At 38.6% G+C, this 25,035-nt stretch overlaps 4 protein-coding genes across 4 annotated transcripts; all 4 read right to left on the bottom strand.

Moving 5' to 3' along the window:
• Positions 1 to 779: 779 nt before the first annotated feature.
• LOC106369698 lies at positions 780 to 2,455 on the bottom strand. The gene is made up of 3 exons (XM_013809819.2): positions 1,889 to 2,455; positions 989 to 1,804; positions 780 to 884 (listed from the first exon to the last, which is right to left on the bottom strand). Exons 1-3 carry the CDS (start codon positions 2,453 to 2,455, stop codon positions 780 to 782), a joined length of 1,488 nt encoding a protein of 495 aa, XP_013665273.2.
• A 615-nt stretch (positions 2,456 to 3,070) lies between these two features.
• On the bottom strand, positions 3,071 to 5,691 carry LOC106429834. Its single transcript, XM_013870606.3, has 5 exons — positions 5,115 to 5,691; positions 4,579 to 5,017; positions 4,240 to 4,488; positions 3,537 to 3,962; positions 3,071 to 3,456 (listed from the first exon to the last, which is right to left on the bottom strand). Exons 2-5 carry the CDS (start codon positions 5,015 to 5,017, stop codon positions 3,233 to 3,235), a joined length of 1,338 nt encoding a protein of 445 aa, XP_013726060.1. The 5' UTR covers positions 5,115 to 5,691; the 3' UTR covers positions 3,071 to 3,232.
• Positions 5,692 to 18,338: 12,647 nt separating this feature from the next.
• On the bottom strand, positions 18,339 to 19,945 carry LOC106370370 (calcium uniporter protein 4, mitochondrial). The gene is made up of 2 exons (XM_013810388.3): positions 19,313 to 19,945; positions 18,339 to 18,939 (listed from the first exon to the last, which is right to left on the bottom strand). The coding sequence occupies exons 1-2, from the start codon at positions 19,718 to 19,720 to the stop codon at positions 18,499 to 18,501; spliced, it is 849 nt and encodes a 282-aa protein (XP_013665842.1). The 5' UTR covers positions 19,721 to 19,945; the 3' UTR covers positions 18,339 to 18,498.
• Positions 19,946 to 20,537: 592 nt separating this feature from the next.
• Positions 20,538 to 24,622, bottom strand: LOC106394319. Its single transcript, XM_048752960.1, has 3 exons — positions 23,032 to 24,622; positions 20,870 to 22,794; positions 20,538 to 20,543 (listed from the first exon to the last, which is right to left on the bottom strand). The coding sequence occupies exons 1-3, from the start codon at positions 24,620 to 24,622 to the stop codon at positions 20,538 to 20,540; spliced, it is 3,522 nt and encodes a 1,173-aa protein (XP_048608917.1).
• Positions 24,623 to 25,035: the final 413 nt, after the last annotated feature.

Genomic DNA, 25,035 nt, shown 5'->3' with positions numbered 1-25,035 from the left:
GAAGTGTATGCGGGTCTTCACTTCTTCCAGCTTTATGTTTAATATGTTCTTAATTTCCGGTTGTAAAAACGTTAGATGTAATGTTTGTTTATCAAAAACTTATATGTATGCATCTGTTATATATTATCTTCTATCTTATGGCGCTAAGTCGATTATCCTGTCGATAAGCTTAAAATAATTCATGTATGACTTCTATACATTTCTTAAGATTCACTTACAAGTACATAAACTCTAACCCAATTATTATAAATTTGATAACTTTTAATTGGAAATAGGAAATTAGAGTTAATTTATCTTTACCATAATATTGTTTAGGGTGAGCTGTAGTTATGAATTTTATGATTTGTAGTTCGGATATATAAGTCATCAGTCATTACATTGAATTTGTGTTTTGTTTGCGGTAAGACAGTTTCAACCTTGTCTTCCCTTAGCCGGTTGACATATACATATTTATTTCTCTTACTGTATAACCGGATTTACTATCTCCAATTAACCTCCTTATATAGCTCGGTTGTGGTTTATATTTATGCTTCTCTATACCCCCGGTTTAAATTTTTACAAAACCACTTGTTTCAGGAAAGCATAATAACCAAGTTAAATTATAGCATGGACTTATTATGTTTTTCATGTTTGAATATAAGTACATGAGACGAAATTTGGCATCTTATTTATTTGACAATCCCGGGAATTACTACAATCCTGCCTCGGTCCAAACATGGATAAACTGTTTTACATTCACATGTTTTCATTATTCTGTCATTGACAGTCCACCATACCAATCAAACACCTTCATCATCCGAGAATCGCCAACTTCGCATTTTTCCGGTTGCATTTATATCGCAACTTTGCAAGTTGCTTTGTTGTGTCCTGACGCGTTGCACCGGCTACAAACATGTCGTTTTCGTGGAGTTTTCATCTTGCAACATAAAAGTTTTGTTACTGGTTTTTCAGAAATATATACAAAACATATGATAGTGCAGTTGGTTACCCGTATTTCCCCGGTTGACAATATCCGGCTCTTCCGCGGTCTACCTGGAGGGCGTCTGCTTGAGGGTGGGAATATTTCGACCGCTTCTCCTACAACTTCGGTCGAAGCTCCACTTGTATTTCCTTCGTTGCTTATGGGTAATATATCTTCCCCATATACCAAAGATAGGTTTTCTACAGTGTAAAAGTCTGATACAAGGGATTCGATACTCACTTTCTCTTTGATTGCTGAGGCGATTGCATGGGAGCAAGGTATGAGGAGCTTCTGAAATGAATAACAACTGCAAGATTTGGTGGCTAAATTAACGTGGTATGAACAACCATCCTTGTCTTTCACCTCAAACCCAACATCGTTAATCCGTCTTACTAGTATTCCACCACTGTTTTGAAAATTTTCTTCAACTATCTCCTTCACACGTACCGTAAGTCTTCCATTCCCAACTTGTGGGACATTACGTCTTTCAGCAAACCAGTTCATTAGTTTTACTCTGATATACTCCACCAAAGCTGTTATCGGATATTCTCTTGCTTCACGAAGAACAGAGTTCCATGTCTCTGCGACATTGCTTGTCATTATGTTGTATCGATTTCCAGGAAAATGTGCCCTGGCCCAGTGCTCGAACCCTATTCCAATTAGGCATTCTGCACATGAAGCATTGATGTTTTTGATTTCGTTGAAGGCGGTGTAAAATTCAGTTAGTCCGACTGCTCTAGCTGCCTTGCTCACCAAGTATCCAAGGTTCTTGTTTTTGAAATAAGTCTTGATGTTCCGCTTCAGGTGTAGCACACATGCACAATGTTGTGCTGCGGGATAGACCTACACGTATATATATTTCAGTTATAGTAATCTTCTCATAACTATAAACATAACATTCCATGCTATCTACTTTTGTATTTTTACCTTGGATATTCCATTGTATATGGAGGTGTGTCTGTCCGGAACAAAAACAACATCATTGTTGTTGGGGATAAACTTTAACAGCATTTTAAAAAACCACTCCCAAGCTTTGTCGTTCTCACCATCAACAATTCCAACGGCGATAGGAAATACTTGGTAATTGCCATCTTGTGCCGAAGCAGTGAGTAAGCATCCCGCATATTTGCCTCGTAAATGTGCTCCATCGATGATAATGACATTACGCATATGTTTGAAACCATTGATACATGCACCGAGGGAAAGAAACATATATTTGAACCGATGACCAATCCCTTGTTCGTAAACCGTGTGCATTTCTGCCACTGAACCGGGATTTGCCACCACGAGTCTATGTAGGTATTCTAGAAGCAATCTATAAGACGTGGCAGATGAACCTTTTGCATGTTCTAGTGCAACTTCTCTTGATCGCCATGCTTTCCAATAAGATATCCTTACGTTGTGATCACCGAGCATGACTTGTATGATTTCGTTTGGGCGTGGTCCTCCACCGTTTCCTGCAAACCTTGACTTTATCATTTCCCCAATGACCATATGTGTCGCTTGTGCTTCATAGCCTGCGTTTAAAAGTTTTCCAGTTATATTTATTATTTGTTTCATTTTTTCATAAGGTAACATGTTATGTGAAACTATCAATTTAAATTGAGTAAACAACTATTTGTAGCACTCCATCGTTACTAACCACAAAAGAAACTGTATATAAATTCTAAAGCTAACTTTTTCATACTATAATCACTCTGACTTGCGTACGTCTTTTACGTTAAGATTATATCAATCACCGCTTATTATTTGAAGGAAAATTGGAACAGCTTATGCTATTTATATGATTTATACCTGCTCTTTCGTCAACTGAACACGAATGTCCAGAAATAACTCTCCGTATTTCGTATTTTTCAACATTCTTCATTTTGATTGCGTAAATCCTCCATTTGCATGAACTACTTACGCATCTCAGGACCATTCCGCCGGGAGTTGATCGAGCATTCCTAAAATGGAATTTATTTCGCAAAGCGTATAAAGCAATTTGTTGTTTGAAATCAGCTCTACTTTTAAACACCTTCCCTTCATACAATGCATCCGCATTGTTTGTTTTGATTCCTACATATTATTTTGATGATAGTTATATTAGTATAATGCTACATCAGGAAGTACATAAACATATTTCACATTAATATTTTACATTACAAGGTCATATTACATATTGTCATTTCCGTCTTTCCGTTTACGATAACCAAAAAAAAAAGCTTTTCCCCCGCCCATATATTTCACATCAAAAGATAGGCAACTTAGTTATAATTTAGGTTATTTGTTTTAAATTAGGGGATCAAACCCACCACAACCATCTTCAGATTCGGACGAGGAGTCTCCGCCGTGACTGAGAGGCTCTGGATCAGCCCTGTTATTTCCTATTCCCACCCCGAGTGTGAGATCAAGGAAAGGTTCAGTAGTGGCACCAGTTGCGGTCGGAGACGTAGCATGTAGATTGTTAGGAGCATCAACAGTGTGTATTATTTTTTCCGCAGCGGATGGTTCACCTGTGAACAACAAAGCCTCGTTATATTCGGTACACTCCAGTTTATAAACAGAATATGTTATCATATTTTTAACTAAATACCTCTTGTGAGGACTGTTACGCTGTTGATAGTGTCCACTGTAGAATCAGGTTCTATCTGAACGGGTGGAGGGAGGGCAATGATGTTATCGAGTTCGTTGTTTCCATTGGTCGAGCCAGTGTACGAATTGTCATCATCATCGTCGATGACAATGATAGTTTCAGGTTGTGGGGCACATACCCTCCTATTGTGAGCAAGCGATAATCCTATAACTTCTTCTGTTGGGAGTGGGTACCGTGCAATATAAACCTCAAATGCCCTCTCTCCTTCCATCATGCCATCCCAGTACGTTTCATCCTCAGCCATGTTTTCCCACACGTGAAGGGGTTCTTGCTCAACGGTATCGCCTTGATGAACCATTGGGGTTGCTTCAAAGTTTGGAACTGAGTTTTGTAGATCCTCGATAGTTATCGGTTCTCCATAGAGCACTAACAAAAAAAGTTAGATTCAGGGCGTCAACACCTCATATATGTATCAGAACAAATCAAATATATATACATCGTTAAAATCCGGTTTATATTAATAAAAGATCCGTATAATGATAACCACATGCGCATACTTATTTTGACATAATAACCAAGATTTTTCCTATATATAGCGCGTATAAATTCAAATTTTAAACGGGTTTTAACATTCGCAATAATCAAGTTTGTAAGAAAATTAGATCACATAATATTGGATATTTTACTTATACAGTATGTTTACCTTCATCTTGAAGATTGTAGTTGTCGAGTGGATCAGGAGATAAGGGAACCGCTCCCTCAAAAGATAGAAAGTCACTTCCGTTTATGGTAAGATTGTCAGGAGGTTCAGCATTATGATCATCATCATTCTCTAGACCGTAGACCATCTCTATCTCTAGAGCGACACGGAAGACGAGTAGCAATTGTGGTTCATTGAACATGATCTCCAGCATATGCTTACTACACACGATCGGATGACCTCCAACCAAATCTTCCAAATAAAAATCATATACAGTTGGTTAGTGTAACAAAAATGTAACGTTTTAAAAATAAGTTAACTGATCAGACTGACGACACATACCAAGTATAGCTTGACGATGTTCTTCTTCTGTAACTCCCTCTTCAAGGTATGTCTTTTCATCGATTGTGAAGGGAGTTCTACATAAGAACTGGTATTTTGCGACAAGTTTGGGTCCACTAGTAACATACAGAACTGCATCTTCTATGTAATCGGTTACACTTGTCATGATTTCGACGTCTTTGTTACTAACCAAAGTGATCGGCGGAGTCGTTGGGCCATCAGGATGGAGCATCCACGGCGGGAGCTGATAGGTCAACACAACAGGAGTGAGAATACCTAGGTTGAGAGTTATACGGATCCTCTCAACGATACCATCTACAGAATCGGTCCTGTTGATAATCAACGCTTCGCCCTCAGAATTTGGGGTTTCTTTGAAATTCCAGACGCCGGTTGACGACTTACACCAAAGGCCCATGATGAGCCGAAATAACCTACCCATCTGGAACATGCACGCAAGAAGCGTCAACAAAACTATACCGTAATTAACTCTCTCTATATAGTGAATGTTGAATCATAAAAAAAATCTGCGGACGTACCTTTAATCCCTTCTTCGCAGGCTGTTGCCGGAATCAATCTACCAGAACTTGATTATTGGGGGAATTTTGTTTTGCAGATTTTAGGTTCTGGTAGCCTCCTTTTATAGCGAAAAATGGATGAAGACGGTGGAGTTTCTTCCACATAATCCAGCTTATACAAAGCATTAAATGCGGCCAGCTACCTAGTCCTAGACATAATGATTCAGCCTTAGGTTACATAAAATATCTCTGACACATTTGCTATATTTTGTTAAATAAGCATTTAAATTTCGTGTTTATCCAACCTGGTCTAGCTCAACTCAAGTTAAATAAAAATTTCATTCGGTTTAGTTTTCCCTTTGGTTAAACGTCCATATGGTTTAGTTCCCTATCAAACCTTATGTTTTATCGGTTAATTATTTCACTACTTCTTTCTCCTTACTTTTGTGGACTTCATTCAGACACGTCTACAAGTTATACACTTCAATCGATTTGTCTTATTTGCTTTACTAATGAAATGACCACTGTTGGAAGCTTCAAGTAAGATCCATTTACAAAAGGAACATATTAACGTTTTCTCTCAAACCATCCTTGTTGACCAAAGCGCATCATCATTTCTAACGTTGAACTTTCCACTCTATCGACATCATCGTTATACCATAACTGACGAGCCAAGAGAAAATAAAGGCAGCTTCTGCATATTTATTTGTATTGTTTTTTTTTAAATGAGTGGTCATGGTATAAGTTCAAAAATAGTTACCCAGAAATATATCATTCTATCAGTATTGAAGGACTACTTGTTATTATTGATAACAAAAAATTGTTAGGGTTCGTATACCACTCAACGCGCTCTATCGCGGTTTCGAATAAATACATATAGCCCATACATTTGCCAATATATGTAAGACAAAATGTCATTTTCGGAGACACCACCTGACACTAGTATCTAAACTAGATTTGCCTACCGTAGGAAGATATCAGGCTACGCTACTCAAGTTGGAGCTCTATGAGGACTACTACGTAATTTCCAATTTGCTGTGTGCTCCGGTTACCTAATTAATTTTTCCCTTGCATGCATACCTAATAATCTTATGTTTCGTTGTTTTCCAGCCAAATCGGCCTAAATTTTATTAATCCAAAAAGATATTTTTTTCTATTTGATATGGTATATAATTAAATTTAAATGATAGTAACATATATATATATATAGTATATTTTAATATTAATATTTATCAAATGATGCTTTTTGCTTATGTTTTTTTTTATCATTTGTATATGTTATAGCAAAAAATTTAAATTACTGATAACAAAATTTTCATTGTGGGATTAATAATTTATGTAATTTATAATATTTTTAAAAATTAATTTGTTAATATTTTTTCAAATTTTTATCAAAAAAAAATTGTTAAAAGTAAATTTCAAAATTAAGATATTTATTTATTTTCTTATATGACATATAATTTAATTTAATGTATATTTATATATACATATATATTTTTATATAATTTTTATTTTTAATACTAATTAAATGAGACTTTCAACTTATATGATTTTTTTAATTATTTGTATCATGTCATAACAAAAAGTTTAAACCATAGATCACAAAATTTGAATGTGAAACTTTTGATGGTTTTAGTAATTTATACTCGTTTCTAAAAATTCAAAATACAACATATAAAGAAATTTTTTAATTTTTATTAAATGGTTACTATAATTGTTTAATTTATTTTAATAGTTTAAAATTAAAAAAATATATTATAAGATACACTTATTTTTATCAAATCTTTATTATTCAAAGTCATTTATTGTCATATATACTTTAGCCATATTAGGTAATTCCGTAATTTTATTTATGGAAATAATGAAGCACATTAATAATGTATTTATGGTTAGTTTAATAAAAAGTTTATTATATATTTAGATAGACCAACATATTTCTCTAAGGATTTTAAGAATCATTTTAGTGATGACATGTGGCTACAAAAAAATGTTGTAATGCTTCTCAAATAATATATATATATATATATATATATATATATATATATATATATATATATATATATATATATATATATATATTTGGGGATAAGATCAAGTACACATGAAAGAAATTGAGAAAAGACCTATTACGAGGCCAACATGACATCTGGTTGGATACCTCATTGGAGTGACCGTCACTGAGAACTTTGACCAATTCGTGTATCCCAACATGTTCTTTCTTCAAACCGAAGCTTACAAATCATCTAGGGTTGCTGGAACCATTAACCATGAATCTGGATAAAATTCAAAAGATTAGAAAGCGGATCATTTGTCAGGACATTTTTGTTGAACTTTCTCTCTTTGACTTTGACCTTTTTAATTGTTGTGAAGTTTTGTGAATTCACACATTCTTTTATTCTGTTTTTCTCTGTTTTTATTTGTGTAAGAATTTTCTTTAATAAACCATGTTTTTATTAATCACGTGGGTGTTGTCAGGTGGCAAATGTCGTCTCAGTGTTTCTAAGGGACTTGAGTACGAATCCTCACTAATTTAGATTTTCTAAAGGACCTGAGTTCGAATCCTCGCTAACTTAGATTACCCATGTTGTGGGTACGCGGATACGGATCCATGTTTTCGACCTTATTTGAATATCCGGAGAAAAGGTTCATCCGTGGAGTGCAGCTTTCCTCTTGGAGATAGGTTTGGGACACTGTCTGGGATACCCCCAGATTAAACAAAAAAAAATATGTTTTCAATCTTTCTTATTTGCTTCTTACAAATGATCACACTTAGTCTTTATAGTAGACTTCTTCCTTACTCTAATCGTAATCACATACTCACTTACACCTAACCCATATTTCTTATCTTTAGAGCACTCTTACACTACAAAATTTAACTATTCTAACAACTCCTTAACAACTCTCTTGCCAACTCTCTAGTCATATTTGAACTTAGTTAGCAGACTAACCAACTAACTCTTAACTTGTTTACTTACTTTAATTACTAGCTACATAACTAACTTCCTTGTTGATCTCGATCTTTGACTTCTCTTCTTCCTTCTTTCATTCATAGTACTTGATTATTCGTTCACTCTTCTTACTTTTTGTTTTTCTTCTTCTCACTATTTTTTTACCCTTCAAATTGCAGGTTTTACGCAAGGAATCACTTCTGAACACTCCCTTTTGATTCCTTGAGTTGTTGCCTCGGTTCCAACTCAAAGTTTTGAAGTTTGATATCTTTGATTTGTCTTTGTTTTGCTGTTGCCGGTTGAAGATGTGCTCATCAGAACACTTGCATATCTCCTTGGTAAACGCATTTTCTTAGTCTCCCTCTTGCTCTGGATCTACATGGATTCAGTTTCTCCTTTATGAGGTTTCTTTGCTCCCTTTTGAATAGATGTTTCTTCAGTCTCAACTGACTTCAGCTTCTCCTTTTTTGCAGTTACTCTGCTGAGAAGTCTCTATGTCCTATTTCTTTCTTGTTGATTTGTGTCTTTTCATACCCATGTAGTCTTCTTGACTTTTATTTACTTTGATTTTGAAGTTTACCTTGTTCTTATCAATTTTCTCTATATTTTTGAAGTTGAATCCTTTGTGCTATTGTTCTTGAGTCATGTTATTTTTTCCATTTGCTTTCTCTTCATTCCTCGCTTACTTACATAGTTTTTTTTGTTATTGATGTCTTCTTTGATCACCAAGTTCTTCAGTTTGGCTTCTTTAGCCATTCCTTTGGTTTCTGTTTCTGTTTTCATTTTCTTGCTGATCTTTTTGCCTTCTTGACTCTTTATAGGTTTTTCCGTCTGCAATAGTTGCTTTGATCTTTCATGGTTCTTGTTTTGACATGTTCAGTATATCCGATACGTTCAGCATATGTGACTGTTTCGAGATCTTTAGTTTTTTCCATCAATGAGGACAGAGATGCGTAGCTCTTTGACATCAAGGCTAGCATCTTCATAACCATATCGAAGTTAGATCTTCCTTCTCCGAGAGCTCTCATCTGGTTAGCTACAGCTTGAATCCTGTTAGAGAAGCCTTCACCTTATGGATATTGCGGATCAACAAGATAGTGGGCTGATGGACTGCGACGTGCATAACGACAATCTGATGGGGCTAGAGCTGGCGGAGATGGAGGAAAAGACAGCAAACGCCGTGCCTTCTAAGTCTCACAAATCGGCTGGTAAAGCCCCGAGAGGTAGCAAGCATGGCTCCAAACCAAGTATCCATTTGGGTATTTCGAACAGAAAATTTGGGATTCTCCGTTGGGGATCTCCACACAAGAGGTCATCTTCGTCTCATGAAACCCGTACTGCTGGTGGAACATCAAGACGCCATCATCTCAGTTCGAAGAAACAAAAATCTGGGTCATCCAGAAATGATGGTTCCATGGGGTCCAAAAACCCATCCCCCCTCCATCAATGAGGACACTCAGTTGGAACTGTCGAGGGATTGGGAACGACCTCACAGTTCGATGCCTTAAGGAGATGTGCCAGAAGCATCGCCCAGGACTTGTGTTCCTTTTTGAGACGAAGAACAGAGGGCTGATGTTGCAAAACCTTCAGGCCGACATAGGATTTGACCATTTGTTTACTGTTGATCCACTTGGACTCAGCGGAGGTTTAGCTTTATTTTTTATGGATGAATTTCAAGTTAATGTTTTGTCTTCGAATAATAGAATGATTGACATTGAGGCAGTCATTGATGAAATAAAAGTTTTCATGACGTTTGTTTATGGTGACCCTGTTTTGGAACGAAGAGATCAAGTTTGGGAACGTCTTACGCATTTCTCAACAACTAGAAATGGACCTTGGTTCATGATAGAAGATTTCAATGAAATCAAAGGTCACAATGAGAAAGATGGAGGGAGACAGCATCCTGATAGCTCGTTTCTACCCTTTAAACAAATGGTTACAGATTGTGGGATGTTAGAGTTTCCTTTTACGGGAGACATGCTTTCATGGGTAGGGAAGAGAGCAGGACACGTAACTGTTCGATGTCGTCTAGACAGAGCAGTAGGAAATGCTGACTGGCATGAGAAGTTCCCACACTCCAATGTAAAGTACATGAGGCTATGGGGATCATATCATCGTCCGATTCTCGCAGATATACTCAGAAAGCCAATAAGAAGATCAAAAAAATTCAAATTCGACAGAAGATGGCTTGACAACGAAGAACTAAGACAAGTTATTCTGGAGGGATGGAAATCTCCTGATCTTCCCCTGAATGCGACTATGATGGAACATATCTCTAGCTGCCGAAAAGCCTTGAGTGAGTGGAGAAAACAACACAATATTAATTCGGTGAAGCTAGTAGAGGAGCTAAAGGAGAAAGTTGAGGGTTTATATGCAGACGACAATGCGACGACTGAGGAAATTGCAGCAGCGTTGAAGGAACTCTCTGACGCTCTTAAGGCAGAAGAAATGTTCTGGAAACAGAAGAGTAGAGTGTTTTGGCTGAGAGAGGGAGACAAAAATACAAAATATTTCCATGCCTTAACGAAGCAAAGGAAAGCACAAAACAAGATCACGCAGCTATTGGATGCAGATGGCAACATAGTTGAGGATGAAGAAGGACTGGTAGCCATTGCTACTAGCTATTTTCGGCAAATCTTTGAGTCTTATATTCCAGAAGACATTGAAGAGGCGTTATCTGCAGTTCTGACGATGATTACGGGATCTATGAATGACAGCCTCACGGCTCCTGTTTCCGAATGGGAAGTCAAATTAGCTCTCTTTGTCAAATGGTCTAAATGATACAAATATTTGTCTTATCCCAAAGACAACTATGCCTAATGATATGGCTCAATTCAGACCCATAGCTTATGCAATGTCAGCTACAAGATCGTCTCTAAGGTCTTATGCCATAGACTAAAGAAAGTCTTGCCAGGGTTGATTTCTGAAACTCAGTCAGCCTTTGTTGCTGGAAGACAGATATCAGATAATATCATGATTGCCCAAGAAATTTTTCATGCCTGTGAACTAAACCGAATGGACGTAATAAAAGGATGGCCATCAAGACAGATATGAGCAAAGCCTATGATAGGATGGAATGGTCATTTATTGAAGCTGTGATGAGAAAGATGGGATTCTCCGAAACATGGACCACCTGGATCATGAGGTGCATTACGTCGGTAAAATATAAAGTCCTCATGAATGGGCAGCCAAGAGAAAATATTGTTCCAGGTAGAGGCCTACGTCAAGGAGATCCTTTGTCTCCTTTCATTTTTATTTTGTGCACGGAAGCACTCGTTAGCCTTCTCAATCATGCAGAGAACGAAGGAAAGATAACGGGGATGCGCGTCACATGTGCATGTCCTTCGGTATCTCACCTTCTCTTTGCTGATGATAGCCTTTTCTTCTGTAAGGTGGAGCCCCGTGAATGTGAAGAAAGAATAAAAGTAGTCAGGACATATGGTAAAGCATCTGGACAATGTATTAACTTTGATAAATCTTCCTTAGTCTTTGGTAAGAGGATTAATGCAGCTACTAGGCAAGAGATTAAAGATGTACTTGGAATACATAATGATGGTGGAATGGGGAAGTTCTTGGGAATCCCAGAGGATATTAGTGGATCCAAATGCAAACTCTTTGCCTTTCTAAAAGACTACCTGATGTATAGAGTGAATGGGTGGACTGGTAGATGGCTCTCAAAAGGGGGGAAGCAGGTAATGATCAAATCCATTTTACTCGCTCTTCCGACATACGTTATGTCGACGTTTCTGCTTCCATTGGAGATTTGTGAAAACCTAGATAGTGCCATTGCACAATTTTGGTGGAGTTCGAATCCACCAAAAAAAGGAATACACTTGGCGAAATGGGAGAAGGTTTGTCTACCAAAAGATGAGGGTGGAATTGGTTTCCGTTTAATTCATGAGTTCAACTTAGCATTACTTGCAAAGCAATTATGGAGATTGGTCCAGTACCCTGATTCACTTGTTGCCCGAGTCTTGAAGGGCAGATATTATAGGATGACCTCGCCATTGAGAGCGGCCTCTGCACGTGGTCCATCATATGTGTGGTCAAGCATTTTCGCCGCAAGGAAGCTCCTACTTTTGGGGATCAGACAGAAGATTCATTTTGGCTATGAAGTCAAGGTGTGGGAAGATTCATGGATTCCGACGACACCTGCTAGATCAGCTACACATGTAGCACCTGTGATGAACCCGAATATGAGAGTTAGTGACCTCATTAATCAGGAATCGAAGTAATGGGACGTAGGAATATTAGAGGACTATGTCCATCCTGATGACATACCACTCATTCGCAGTATGGCCATAAGCTCTACTCATCGCCGTGATACTTTCTGCTGGAACTACACGAGGAATGGTCAATACACAGTTAAATCTGGATACTGGGTAGCTCAAAATCTATTAAAACCAGAAAAGGAAAAATAAATACTGTAACCAAGTATAACTGAACTTCAAGCCTTTGCGTGGAAGTTGAAAGCGCCAAGGAAAATGTGCCATCTTATATGGCAATTGATAACGGGTCAGGTGGCAGTAACGAGAAATCTAGTAAGGAGGAATATGAGGTGCGACAATTATTGTCCAAGGTGTGGGGAAACATAGGAATCTGTAACTCATGCTATATTTGAATGCCCTCCAGCCCTGCAAGTATGGTCCTTATCGACAACTCCTAAAAGCCCAGGTACATTTCCGGTGTCAAGCGTCTACACAAACATGGACTATCTATTCTGGAGGAAGAATAATATCATAGAACAAGACCAAGACAGGGATCCTTATCTCTGGTTAATATGGTATATCTGGATGGTTCGCAATGATAAACTTTTCAGGGGAATAGACAGAGGCCCATTGGAACTAGTTCGATACGCAGAAAGTGAATGTCAAGCCTGGTTCAGTGCAAATGAGTTGATACCACAAGTAGTGCAGGCCATCAATAGTGAAGAAAACCAAGTCTTAAGCTTGGGTAATATTTGCTTACTGGATGGATCTTGGACAGCTTCTGATCGCTTTAGTGGATGTGGATGGGTCTGGATGGATAGTGGGGGAGAACATACAACTTATGGGAACACAGAATTTCAATCGATGTGAATCAGCATTGCACTCGGAGGTGGAAGCACTGCGATGGACGATGGAGAATATGCTTCAACACTCACCATGCCAGAGTTTTGGAACAGACTGCAAGGAGCTGATTGCAATGATAAAGGAACCCAGAAGTGGCCAAGCTTTGCGACATAATTGGAGAAGATAGAGACGCTGCAGATCTATTTCCCGGACTTCGAAATCACCTATGTGCCGCGAGTGCGCAATCAGTTTCCAGATTTTTTAGCTAAGACTGCTAGGAACTTTCGTAGGGAGTTACTATTCATTGGTTGTTCTATTCCGGTCTGGTTACCCAGACCACCTCAAGTTTGAGTAATAGAATGGCCGTTCGACGTCAAAAAAAAAAGACTAAGTGTAATCAGTTGTAAGAATTAAGTAAGAATGAATGAAAAAGTGGTTTGTTAAAGAGTGTGTGAGTTCACAATATTTCAGAAGAGTTCAAGAAGTTCAAGCCAAAGAGCAAAAGTTCAAGGGCTTTTTGCAAAATTGACTCAAAACTCAAAGTTAAACCTAAAACTAACCCATATTTTTTTTAGATTTTTCTTTTGTCCTATTCACCCCGCAAGTTCATATTATTCACGAAAATACCATTAGTTTTTTTTTTTTTTTTTTGAAAATGACATTTTTACTCTCTCAACCTCATCATCTTCAAGTATTTACAAGATTGCCATTACAATCAATACACCAACCACCATGAACAACCAATTTGAAGCTCTTAATGCACCTCAATCGATTTACACTCTCTCTTTCACACTTGTTATGAACTAAAAACAACATCTTTTTCACTTTGCCTCCATATTCATCCAAAAAACTCAAGCTTTTGATTCAAATTTTTTTATGGTTGATAGAGCCATTCAAGCATACTATTATTGGTGGGTTACTTTCGTTTGAGGTTCTGGGTGGTTGGAGAAGACTTTGTGTGCTAAGGAAGTCATGTCACTAGTTTAAGGTATGAAATTGAAATTATTTCCAGATCAGTTCGCGTAGAAGACTTACCCGTAAGTAGTCTGGCTGTAGAAGACTTATGGGTAAGTCTTCTGGTCAAACGGAAAACTTACTTGTAAGTCGTTATCTTTGTTTGTTAAAAAAAAAATCTAGAGAATCCCTAGACGACTTACTGGTAAATCATCTAGGATAAACGGGTTAGTTTTGCATTTGACCGAATTGTGTCAGATATTTAACTTTTCCTGGACGACTTATCAGTAAGTCGTCTCTTGGAAAACAAAAATTTCAATATTTTATTAAAGCTAGACAACTTATTTGTAAGTCGTCTCAGGTTACTTTTGCAATTGGAAAATAAAACGTAAATATTTAACTTTTCCCAGACGACTTACGCGGAAGTCGTCAAATAAGACGACTTACTTGAAAGTCGTCCAGATTTATTTCCTAGATTCTTGTCAAACCTTGCTTATCTCGGACGACTTTCCCGTAAGTCGTCTACCTGGACGACTTTCAAGTAAGTCGTCTGGGTAAAGTTAAATATTTAAGTTTCTTTTTCGAATTACAAACTAACCTGAGAAGACTTACAAATAAATCGTCTAGCTTTAATAAAATATTGAAATTTTTGTTTACCCAGAGACGACTTACTGGTAAGTCGTCCATGTAAACTCAAATATCTAACACAATTCGGTCAAATGTAAAACTAACCTGTTTTATCCTAGACGACTTACTGTTACAAGTTTTTTTTTAACAAACAAAGCTGGACGACTTACCAGTAAGTCGTCCTATTTAAAATTCAATTGCAAAAATGACCTGTTTGGACGACTAACTGGTAAGTCTTCCAGACAACTTACTGGTATGTCGTCTGCGTCAATGTTTAGTAAACTTTCATTTTCTCTATATTTACTAGTGTGTTTTATTTTAAATTTTTGTAGATGATGCGTCAGTTACATGCAGTGTATGGAGAATGGTTGTTGAAAGATTGTCGTTGAGATTTTGTGGTTGATAATCAAAGGAGCGAGAATCATTTTTTTGGGGGAAGGTTCGACACATGCTGAACTTCTTGCAATGGCTCAAGAAGATTATAACCTGGCCATGAGCACAAAATCTGTGGAGATAACCTACTCATTACCAACATAAATGATGCTGGCTCCAGACACCCCTCCTATTCATGTTCAAGTGATAGACAAGTTTGAAACTTGTTCGAGATAACCAAAAAGCATGGAGTACGTCTTTGTGTATCAAGCCGTAGCAAGGTGGAAACGGTTTCAGAGTTCAGAGAAGAAGATTATGAAGCTGATGAATGTTTTGAAGATGATGATGATGATTTGGTTGAAGATGAAAATCATGATGGGGAGGAGGATGCTGATATCTCTATTGTTGCTGAAGCGGACGAGAATGGTGAGGATTACAGTGTTTATGGAAATGTTGAAGATGAGGATGAGGAAGATGATGATATGTGTTTTAAAGATTTCATAAAGATTGAAGGAGGGAGATCGATTGGTAACAATATCTATGTCAACCAGAGTTTTGTTAGCAAGGATGCACTGCTTTCAGAGCTACGGTTTACAGCAGTGAGGTGGAGGTTCTCCTTCATAATATACAAGTCAACGAAAAATCTCCTTGTGACAACATGTCCAGTTAGTGGTTGTCAATGGAAGATCAGAGCGAGTGTGAAACATGGGACAAACACGTTTTGGGTAACGAAGTATGTGGAAAAACATACATGCTCAGTGGGAGACTGACTCGCTCAGCGGAGACACTGTACTCCGAAGTATGTTGGTAGGCTTTTCATTGATCGTGTTGGAATCATTGATGGGTTGAATCCGCAACATATCACTGATGCAATGAAGAACATGTTTGGCATGACGCTTGATTACACCACTTCATACAGAGCACTTCTATATGCACAAATATTGGTGAGAGGATGAGCAGAAGATGGGTAGTCGCGTCTGCCATCATATCTCGAGCAAATCTCCTTAGCAAATCCCGACTCTATCACTGCTATAGAACTTGATTCTATCAATAGATTTAAGTATCTATTTCTCTCTTTTGAAGTTTCTATCAAAGGTTTTAAGTATCAGAGAACGGTCATTGTGGTGGATGGGACTCACCTAAGTGGAAGTATGGAGGTGTTATGTTAGTTGCAGCCGCACAAGATGGGAATTTTCAGATATTTCCATTGGCTTTTGGGATCGTAGATGCTGAAGATGAACTTTCTTGGGAATGATTTTTCACAAAATTGGCTAGTTGTGTATTTGATGAGCAGCCTTTGGTGATAGTCTCCGACCGGCACACAGCCATTAAAAGTGCGTGTGATAAGGTGTTTCCTTGGGCAACCCGATGAATATGTTATTATCACCTTCAAGATAACATTGTCAAAAAGTATAAAGGGAAACATCTCTTGTACTTGGTGAAAGGTGCTGCTTATGCTCATACGGTTTCAGATTTTGACCGGTACATGGCTGAGATACGGAGTGCAAACCCGGACCTTGCAACGTATTTAGAGAATGCCGACGTCAGCCTATGGTCAAGGGCTTATTGTCAGGGGGACAGGTACAACATAAAGACAAGCAACATCCCTGAATCTATTAATTCCGCTCTGAAGCGAGCTAGAGGATTTCCGGTTCAGTTCCTGTTGGAGTTTATAAGGGAGAAGCTAGGAAAGTGGTTTTGGAAAAGGAGAGAAGATGCTTTGAGTCTCCCAACTCAACATAGTCGAGGTGTTGAATACTTGCTTGCTGTTCGATCGGAGATAGCGGATACGATGACGGTACAACCAATTGTTGGATGGCGATTCTTTGTGAAAGGTGGCAAAATAGACTTTGTGGTTGATTTAGAACATGGAAAGTGTGATTGTGGTGTCTATGCAGTGGAGAAAATACTTTGCTCTCATGCTATAGTTGCTGAAATATCTGCTAGTTTGCATATCTCCACACTTGTATATCCAGTGTACTCAAAGGATTTTCTGTTTGCAGGATACTCAAAGAATATATATCCTTGTGTTGGACAACAAGTTGAGTAACACACATGCTTTCCTCCGGATGTAAAGCGTGGTCCAGGAAGACAGAAGAAATCAAGATGGCAATCTTGGTTGGAGCTATCCAGGATGAGAGGACGCAAACCCTGTAAGCAACACATGGTTTATAGATGCTCAAAATGCAAGGAAACTGGCAATACGAAACCACAATGTAAGAAATGACGTGGATGACCTTCAAGTAAGTCGTCCAGTTAGTCGTCCAGGGTTTTTTCTTCCAGAAGACCTTCAAGTTAGCCGTCCACTGTTTAGTCTTCCAGAAGACCTTCAAGTAAGTCGTCCAGAAGACCTTAAGGTTAGTCGTCCTGGGTTTTTTCTTCCAGAAGACCTTCAAGTTAGTCGTCCAATGTTTAGTCTTCCAGAAGACCTTCAAGTAAGTCGTCTAGAAGGTCGTCCAGTTAGCCGTCCAGGGTTTATTCTTCCAGAAGACCTTCAAGTTAGTCGTCCAATGTTTAGTCTTCAAGAAGACCTTCAAGTAAGTCGTCCAGAAGGTCGTCCAGTTAGTCGTCCAGTGTTTAGTCTATGTATTAAAAATTTGTGTTATAAACTTATCTGTGTCAACTTCTTTGTCAAATTGCACTACCAAACAAATATAAGAAGGTCTTGCCCTTTATATTATCCGAAAGGTTACAAAAGGTCACTACATAGAAGACTTTTCAGACTACTTATAGTTAAGTCGTCCAACATTCCAAACGACTTAACTGTAAGTCTTCTGTGCATAAGATATGTTACAAAATAGGGATCAAGTTCAAATACACAGATCAGCCTAATCTATCATACAAAATTATCTAATGTAGCCTGTTTAGCACCCCTCTTACGCACCCAGGTTGGTATCATTGTCCTTGTTTTCGAACTCATGCGCATCAGGAAGCTCTTGAAATATATTCACCACCATCTTATCCCTCATAGTCTTCCCGTTGGGCTTAGCAAAGTCTTTTTTACTAATCTCTATCCCAAGAGCATGACATTCAATGTACTTTAGAGTGTACACGCTACAATCACCAGCTCGGACCGGAGGTATATTGGTCGGTCTCTCATATGTGAATGGCTCCAGGCTGTATTGGACACGTTGTTCATCTGAGAAAGCACACTCTCTCTCTCTCTCTAAAATATAGAGAGGAGAGAACTGAGAGAGTCTCTTGTTTCCTTTGTATACATTGGAGGTTATATGTTATTTTCCCACTTTTGATCTTTAAAACGTTTATATGCTCTTTGGCTTAGGCAAAAACCATAAAACTAAGAGCATTATATATGGGTGCATAAAAATTAAGATTCCGACTTTATCAAATACACATACAAGTTGAACCCCAATTTAAGTCTACATACACCAGGTAAATTATACAGTGGCTAAAGACATGATGTGTCTAGGCGGGATAAACTTCTATTGTTAGCTAAACCGTTGAAACTTCAGATTTACACGCTAACGGTGTAAACAAGGAGTTGAGCTCAGTGTATCTCAAAAAATCAAACCCATGGCTCTCCATAAGCTTCTTCTGTTTCGTCTTAAACCGTTGTTGATAAAACCCTTCAAAAGATGGTTCTGTCGAAGTCCGAAGAAAGAAGTAGTAACCAAGGAGGAAATGAAGGGATGTGACAAAGAAGCAGATAGGTTCCATCACATCCCAGCTTAGTTCCCAGAAGGTAAGACGCATAAATCCTATCGTTTGCGCTGCTAGGAGTCCCAGACCGCAATATAACTCTGCCTGGACTATACGTCGTGCCTTTATGTCAATACACTTCTTTGTAGTCTCAAGCTGAGCTAACTCTTCTTTTCTTGGATCGTTTGGAAGTGCTGATGTTTGGTGGATCATTGCCGCCATAGACTTGGCTATCTAAAATTATATAGCAAAATAATATAAGAATATAATACTTTGTATAGAAAGTTCTTGGTCATAACTAGGAGGGCTCTTGTATGAAACATTCATATAAGACCCAACAATTCTCAAACGCCCAAAACCATAGTTTTGAAAATCATAGATTTTAACACACTAAACATTTTTTAATGATTTTACATTAGACAAAAAACATTATCAAGAATACACAATATGGTCTTTCTCTTTAGACATGTTCTGTTATTGGATCTATGTATGCTTTTTGATTATTTTCAAAAGCAAATGTTATATCCTAACAGATTACGAACCAGAAGTAATAATCAAAATAAAAGAGAGTTTTTAGAGGACACTAGTTAGTAGTTAGATTATCCACCTGATAAGGATGAAGGAAAACGATGTCTCCTAAAACGACGACGCTTCCAGCTTGATCCAAAGACTGAGCCATTTGAGAACCTTGCTCGTCGTTGTTCCCACAGGTCTCACAACAGATTTGAACAAACTCCCAATACGAAACAGAGTTCTTTGGAATCTCTCTGAGTCTAGCTTTCACCTTCTCCATTTGATACATTCTCAACAACTTCTTGGTCTCACTCACTGATAAACCCGTCACAGACGTTGCTTCCTCCCTTCTAGGAGGACTAACGGACTCGATGCGGATCGCCATGATAGGATCCGTAAGATTCGATGAGGTCATGTAATGACGGAGGATCTTCGTGTTCGATGGTCGAACGCATTTGTAACCGTCGATGAGACGCTTGGTGATAGCTCTGCGAAGCGCCATTAAGAGAATCTTTGGGTGGGAGAATATCGAGTTGATTCTGTGTGAGTTGAGTGTCGGGGAAAATCTTTGGGAAGCATTTATAGTGGTATTACTGAGGTTAAATATAAAAAGGTAGAAACGTCAATATTTTCCTATTTTAGTGTTTTGTTTCATTTTTACTGTAAAATGAGAATCTCGTCGGGGTGAAAAGTTGAAAACAGAATATCAAAGAATCTTAGTTACTTTGGAAAGTACCAACGAGTATTAAGAGATATTAACACATGTGGATTTCACTGCAAAGATTCCTCTTTTTCAAAACGTAAAAAGATTCCCCTCATAATTGAACATTGATGGGGTGGTTTTTGTTTCTTACTTCCTTATGTTTCATAATAAGTATCATTCTAGTTTTTTTTCTTGTTACACAAAAATATCACTTTACAATTTTAATACAAACTATACTTACTTTCAGTTTAAAATAATTGAAAGCTGCATTGGTTTTATAAATAATTTTATTTATCTCAAATATTATTGGTCAAAAAAATGTAATTAATAACAATTACATATAATTCTGCTACTTTCTTAGTATGTGTGAAAAATGTCAAAGTGACACTTATTCATAAACGGAGTGAGTATTTTGAAATTTATTTGTCTATAGTTATTAGAAGACAGCTAATTACTTTGTGCAAAAAAGACAGCAAACTGGTAATCAAAATTTAGTTTTGGTATCATTATATGTTCTAGGTTAGTAGTTTAAAAACTTGTGTTGCTGCTGTTGTGCTCTAATCGAAATTAGGCGAAATAAACCCTATGGTGAGTTAACAATTCGTATTTTCAAAAACTATTTCTAGACTTGAAAAAAAAATTGAAAATTAAAACCCAATTCTTTTTAGTAAAAAAAGTCCAGTTTTTGTTTAAGTAAAATATTTCGTTTATGTCTTAGAATTAGTTACGTTCCTTTGAAACTTACGTAGTGCGGATTGGCAATTTTCCAACCATCAGTTAAATATATTTGAATAAACATCGAGTCGCTAATGTTGTTACAAAAGTTCAACAAATTACACGGTATTATATTATAATAATTTAATTAAAAAACGGAATGTTTTTTTTTTTTTTTTTGACGTCAAAAGGCTATTCTATTACTCAAACTTGAGGTGGTCTGGGTAACCAAACCGGAATAGAACAACCAACAAAATGTAACTCTCTACGAAAAGATCTAGCAGTCTTGGCTAGAAAATCTGCTGTCTGATTTTGCGCCCGTGGAACGTAAGTGATGTTGAAGTCCGGGAAACATATCTGTAACGTCTCTATTCTCTCCAATTCCGTCGCAAAGCTTGGCCACGCCTGAGGATCCTTAACCATAGAAATCAGTTCCTTACAGTCTGTCCCAAAGCTCTGGCAGGTCGAGTGCTGCAGCATACTCTCCATCGCCCACCGCAGTGCTTCTACCTCTGAATGCAAGGCTGATTCACGTCGAGGGAAGTTTTTTGTCCCCATAAGCTGACTATTCCCAGAGCTATCCATCAATGTCCATCCACATCCACTAAAGTTAGCTGAAAGTGTCCAAGAACCATCTAATAAACAAATATTTCCCAAGCATACGGCTTGGGGTTCCTCATTTATAGTGTCTTGTGATACTGCTTGTACCACTTCATTAGCCTCAAACCATGCGTGGCATTCACTTTCAGCATGTCTAACTAGTTCCAGAGGATCTCTATCTATTCCCCTGAAGAGTTTTTCATTCCTAGCTTTCCAAATGTACCATATTATCCAGGGATAAGGATCCCTGTCTTGCTCTGGCTCCATGATACTATTTTTCCTCCAGAATAGATAATCCATGTTTGTGTAGACGCTCGATACCGGAAAAATATTTGGGCACGTCGGAGTTGAAGATAAAGACCATACTTGACGGGCTGGTGGGCATTCAAAGATTGCATGTGTGACAGTCTCCTCTGCTTCTCCACATCTTGGGCAGTAATTATCACACCTCATATTGCGTCTAACTAAATTCCTCGTTACTGCCACATGACCAGTTAACAACTGCCACATAAGATGGCACATCTTCGTAGGGGCCTTTAATTTCCACGCAAAGGCCTGGAGCTTTGTAATACTTGGCTCCAAAACTTCCTTCTCCTCTGTTAACTTTAATAAATTCTGCGCCACCCAATATCCAGATTTAACCGTGTATTGGCCACTCCTTGTAAAGTTCCAGCAGAAAGAATCACGACGGTGAGTTGAGCTTATGGCCAAACTCCTTATGAGTGGTATATCCTCAGGATGAACATAGCTCTCCAATAGTCCCACATCCCAATCCTTCAATCCCTGATCAATAAGATCGCTTACTCTCATGTTAGGATTCATCACAGGAGCTATGGGGGCAGCTGGCCTAGCGGGATTCGATGGAATCCATGGATCCTCCCATACCTTAACCTCATAGCCTGAGTGAATCTTCTGTCTAATCCCAAGTAACAGCAATTTTCTTGCAGCAGAAATGCTAGTCCACACATAGGATGGGCTGCTAACCGGGCCTACTCTCAGTGGTGAGCTCAATCTATAGTACCTTCCCCGTAAAACTCTGGCGACCAGGGAATCAGGAAACTGTACTAATCTCCATAGTTGTTTCGCCAGAAGCGCCAGATTAAACTCATGAATCAGTCGGAAGCCAATTCCACCCTCCTCTCTGGATCGACAGACCTTCTCCCATTTCGCCCAATGTATTCCCCTTTTTGGGGGATTCGAGCTCCACCAGAACTGAGCAATGGCACTTGCCAAATTTTCACATATCTCCAATGGGAGCAGGAAAGTTGACATGACGTATGTCGGAAGAGCGAGCAGAATGGATTTAATCAGTACTTCCTTTCCACCTTTTGAGAGCCATCTACCTGTCCATCCATTCACTCTATGCATCAGCTTATCTTTCAGAAATGCAAAAAGTTTGCATTTAGACCCGCTTATGTCTTCGGGGATGCCTAAGTATGTTCCCATTCCTCCTTCATTCTGTATCCCAAGTGCGTCTTTAATCTCTTGTCTCGTATTTGCATTAATCCGCTTACCAAAGAGTAAGGAGGATTTGTCGAAGTTGATGCATTGACCAGATGCTTGACCATATTTCCTGACTACTTTCATTACTTCTTCACATTCACGGGGCTCCGCCTTACAGAAGAAAAGGCTATCATCAGCAAAGAGAAGGTGGGATACCGACGGACACGTGCGTGTAACACGCATCCCTGTTATCTTCCCTTGTATCTCTGCATGATTAAGAAGGCTAGCGAGCGCTTCCGTGCATAGAATAAAAATGAAAGGAGACAAAGGATCTCCTTGTCTTAGTCCTCTACCTGGAATAATATTCCCTCTTGGCTCTCCATTCATGAGAACCTTGTATTTCACCGATGTAATGCATCGCATGACCCAGCTAGTCCAAGTTTCTGAGAATCCCATTTTACGCAGGACAGCTTCAATAAACGACCACTCCATCCTATCATATGCTTTGCTCATGTCTGTCTTGATGGCCATCCTTTTATTTCGTCCACTTGGTTTCGTTCGCAATGCGTGGAACAACTCCTGAGCGATCATAACATTATCTGAAATCTGTCTCCCAGCAACAAAGGCTGACTGGGTCTCCGATATCAAACCTGGTAGCACTTTTTTCAACCTCTGGCATAAGACTTTAGAGATTATCTTGTAGCTGACATTGCACAGGCTAATGGGTCTGAATTGAGTCATTGCATTAGGTTTTGATATCTTCGGGATGAGACATATATTTGTGTCATTCAGTCCGTTCGCCATCGTCCCCTCGAAAAGAAATTTATTAACCATAAGAGTTAAATCCTCCTTTACTATATCCCAAAATTTCTGGTAGAAAAGTGCAGTCATCCCATCTGGTCCTGGAGCTTTCTCTGGGTGCATAGCAAAAAGTGCCAATTTGACCTCCCATTCAGAGACCGGAGCTGTAAGGTCGTCATTCATAGCACCAGTTATCGTTGTTGGCACCTGAGCCAGCGCCTCCGCGATCTCCTCCGGGATCGATGATTCAAAAATCTGCCTGAAGTAACTAGTAGCAATGGCTACAAGTCCTTCCTCATCCTCAATAATATTCCCATTCTCATCTAAGAGCTGCGTGATCTTATTTCTTGCTCTTCTTTGCTTCGTCAAGGCATGGAAAAATTTTGTATTTCTATCTCCCTCTCTCAGCCAAAACACCCGACTCTTTTGCTTCCAGAACATCTCTTCCGCTTTAAGAGCATGTGAGAGTTCCTTCAGAGCTGCAGCAATTTCTTCAGTTGTGGCATTATCATCTGCATACAAGCCTTCCACCTTTTCTTTAAGTTCCTCCACTAATTTTGCCGAATTGACATTATTTTGCTTCCGCCACTCACTCAAGGCTCTCCTGCAGCTGGCAATATGTTCCATAATATTCGCGTTTGGAGGAAGATCAGGAGATTTCCATCCATCAAGGATAACTTGCCGTAGATCCTCATTATCCAACCATCTTTTATCAAATTTAAACTTCCTGGATCTTCTCGTTGGCTTTATGAGTATGTCTGCAAGAATCGGACGATGATCCGATCCCCATAGCCTCATATACTTAACAGTCGAGTGGGGAAACTTCTCATGCCAGTCCGCATTTCCCACTGCTCTGTCTAAGCGACATCGAACTGTTGATCCTCCTGCTCTCTTCCCCACCCAAGAAAGCATATCACCCGTAAAAGGAAATTCTAACATGCCACAATCATTAAGCATCTGCTTAAAAGGAAGAAAAGAGCTATCAGGGCGTTGTCTTCCTCCTGTCTTCTCGTTATGACATGTTATCTCATTAAAGTCTCCTATCATGAACCAAGGTCCATTTTTAGTTGTTGAGAAACGCGTAAGACGTTCCCAAACCTCATCTCGTCGTTCCAAAACAGGGTCACCATAAACAAACGTCATGAAAACTTTTATTCCATCAATGATTGCCTCAATGTCAATCATTCTGTTATTCGAAAATAAAACATTAACTCGAAAATCATCCATAAAAAATAAAGCTAAACCTCCGCTAAGGCCAAGTGGCTCAACGGTAAATAAATGATCAAATCCTAAATCGGCCTGAATGTTTTGCAGCAGCGGCCTCCTATTCTTCGTCTCAGAAAGAAACACAAGTCCTGGGCGATGCTTCTCACACATCTCCGTAAGGCGTCGAACTGTGAGGTCGTTTCCAATCCCTCGACAGTTCCAACTGAGTGTCCTCATTTATACTCATGTGATGAGTTTTTGGAACCCATCAATCCATCACTTTTGGACACTCCATTGGAAACACCACTTCTCTGCCTCTTTGAACTATGGTCATGTTTCCTTGACCTGCT

The sequence above is a fragment of the Brassica napus genome, chromosome A2, assembly GCF_020379485.1.
Source record: "Brassica napus cultivar Da-Ae chromosome A2, Da-Ae, whole genome shotgun sequence".
NCBI classification, from domain to species: domain Eukaryota; kingdom Viridiplantae; phylum Streptophyta; class Magnoliopsida; order Brassicales; family Brassicaceae; genus Brassica; species Brassica napus.
This window is presented reverse-complemented; position numbering and strand designations above follow the sequence as displayed.

Coding starts and splice junctions, on each gene's coding strand:
- LOC106369698 (XM_013809819.2), bottom strand. CDS start 2,455: ATGGTCATTGGGGAAATGATAAAGTCAAGGTTTGCAGGAAACGGTGGA. Junction 1,805..1,888: donor TATACAATGGAATATCCAAG/GTAAAAATACAA, acceptor ATATACGTGTAG/GTCTATCCCGCAGCACAACA. Junction 885..988: donor TGTCAACCGGGGAAATACGG/GTAACCAACTGC, acceptor ACATGTTTGTAG/CCGGTGCAACGCGTCAGGAC.
- LOC106429834 (XM_013870606.3), bottom strand. CDS start 5,017: ATGGGTAGGTTATTTCGGCTCATCATGGGCCTTTGGTGTAAGTCGTCA. Junction 3,963..4,239: donor CTACAATCTTCAAGATGAAG/GTAAACATACTG, acceptor TTTTTTTGTTAG/TGCTCTATGGAGAACCGATA. Junction 3,457..3,536: donor CGTAACAGTCCTCACAAGAG/GTATTTAGTTAA, acceptor TGTTGTTCACAG/GTGAACCATCCGCTGCGGAA.
- LOC106370370 (XM_013810388.3), bottom strand. CDS start 19,720: ATGGCGCTTCGCAGAGCTATCACCAAGCGTCTCATCGACGGTTACAAA. Junction 18,940..19,312: donor TTTTCCTTCATCCTTATCAG/GTGGATAATCTA, acceptor ATATAATTTTAG/ATAGCCAAGTCTATGGCGGC.
- LOC106394319 (XM_048752960.1), bottom strand. CDS start 24,622: ATGACGTTTGTTTATGGTGACCCTGTTTTGGAACGACGAGATGAGGTT. Junction 22,795..23,031: donor AAGAGGGAATATTATTCCAG/GTAGAGGACTAA, acceptor AATATGGTCAAG/CATCTGGTCAATGCATCAAC.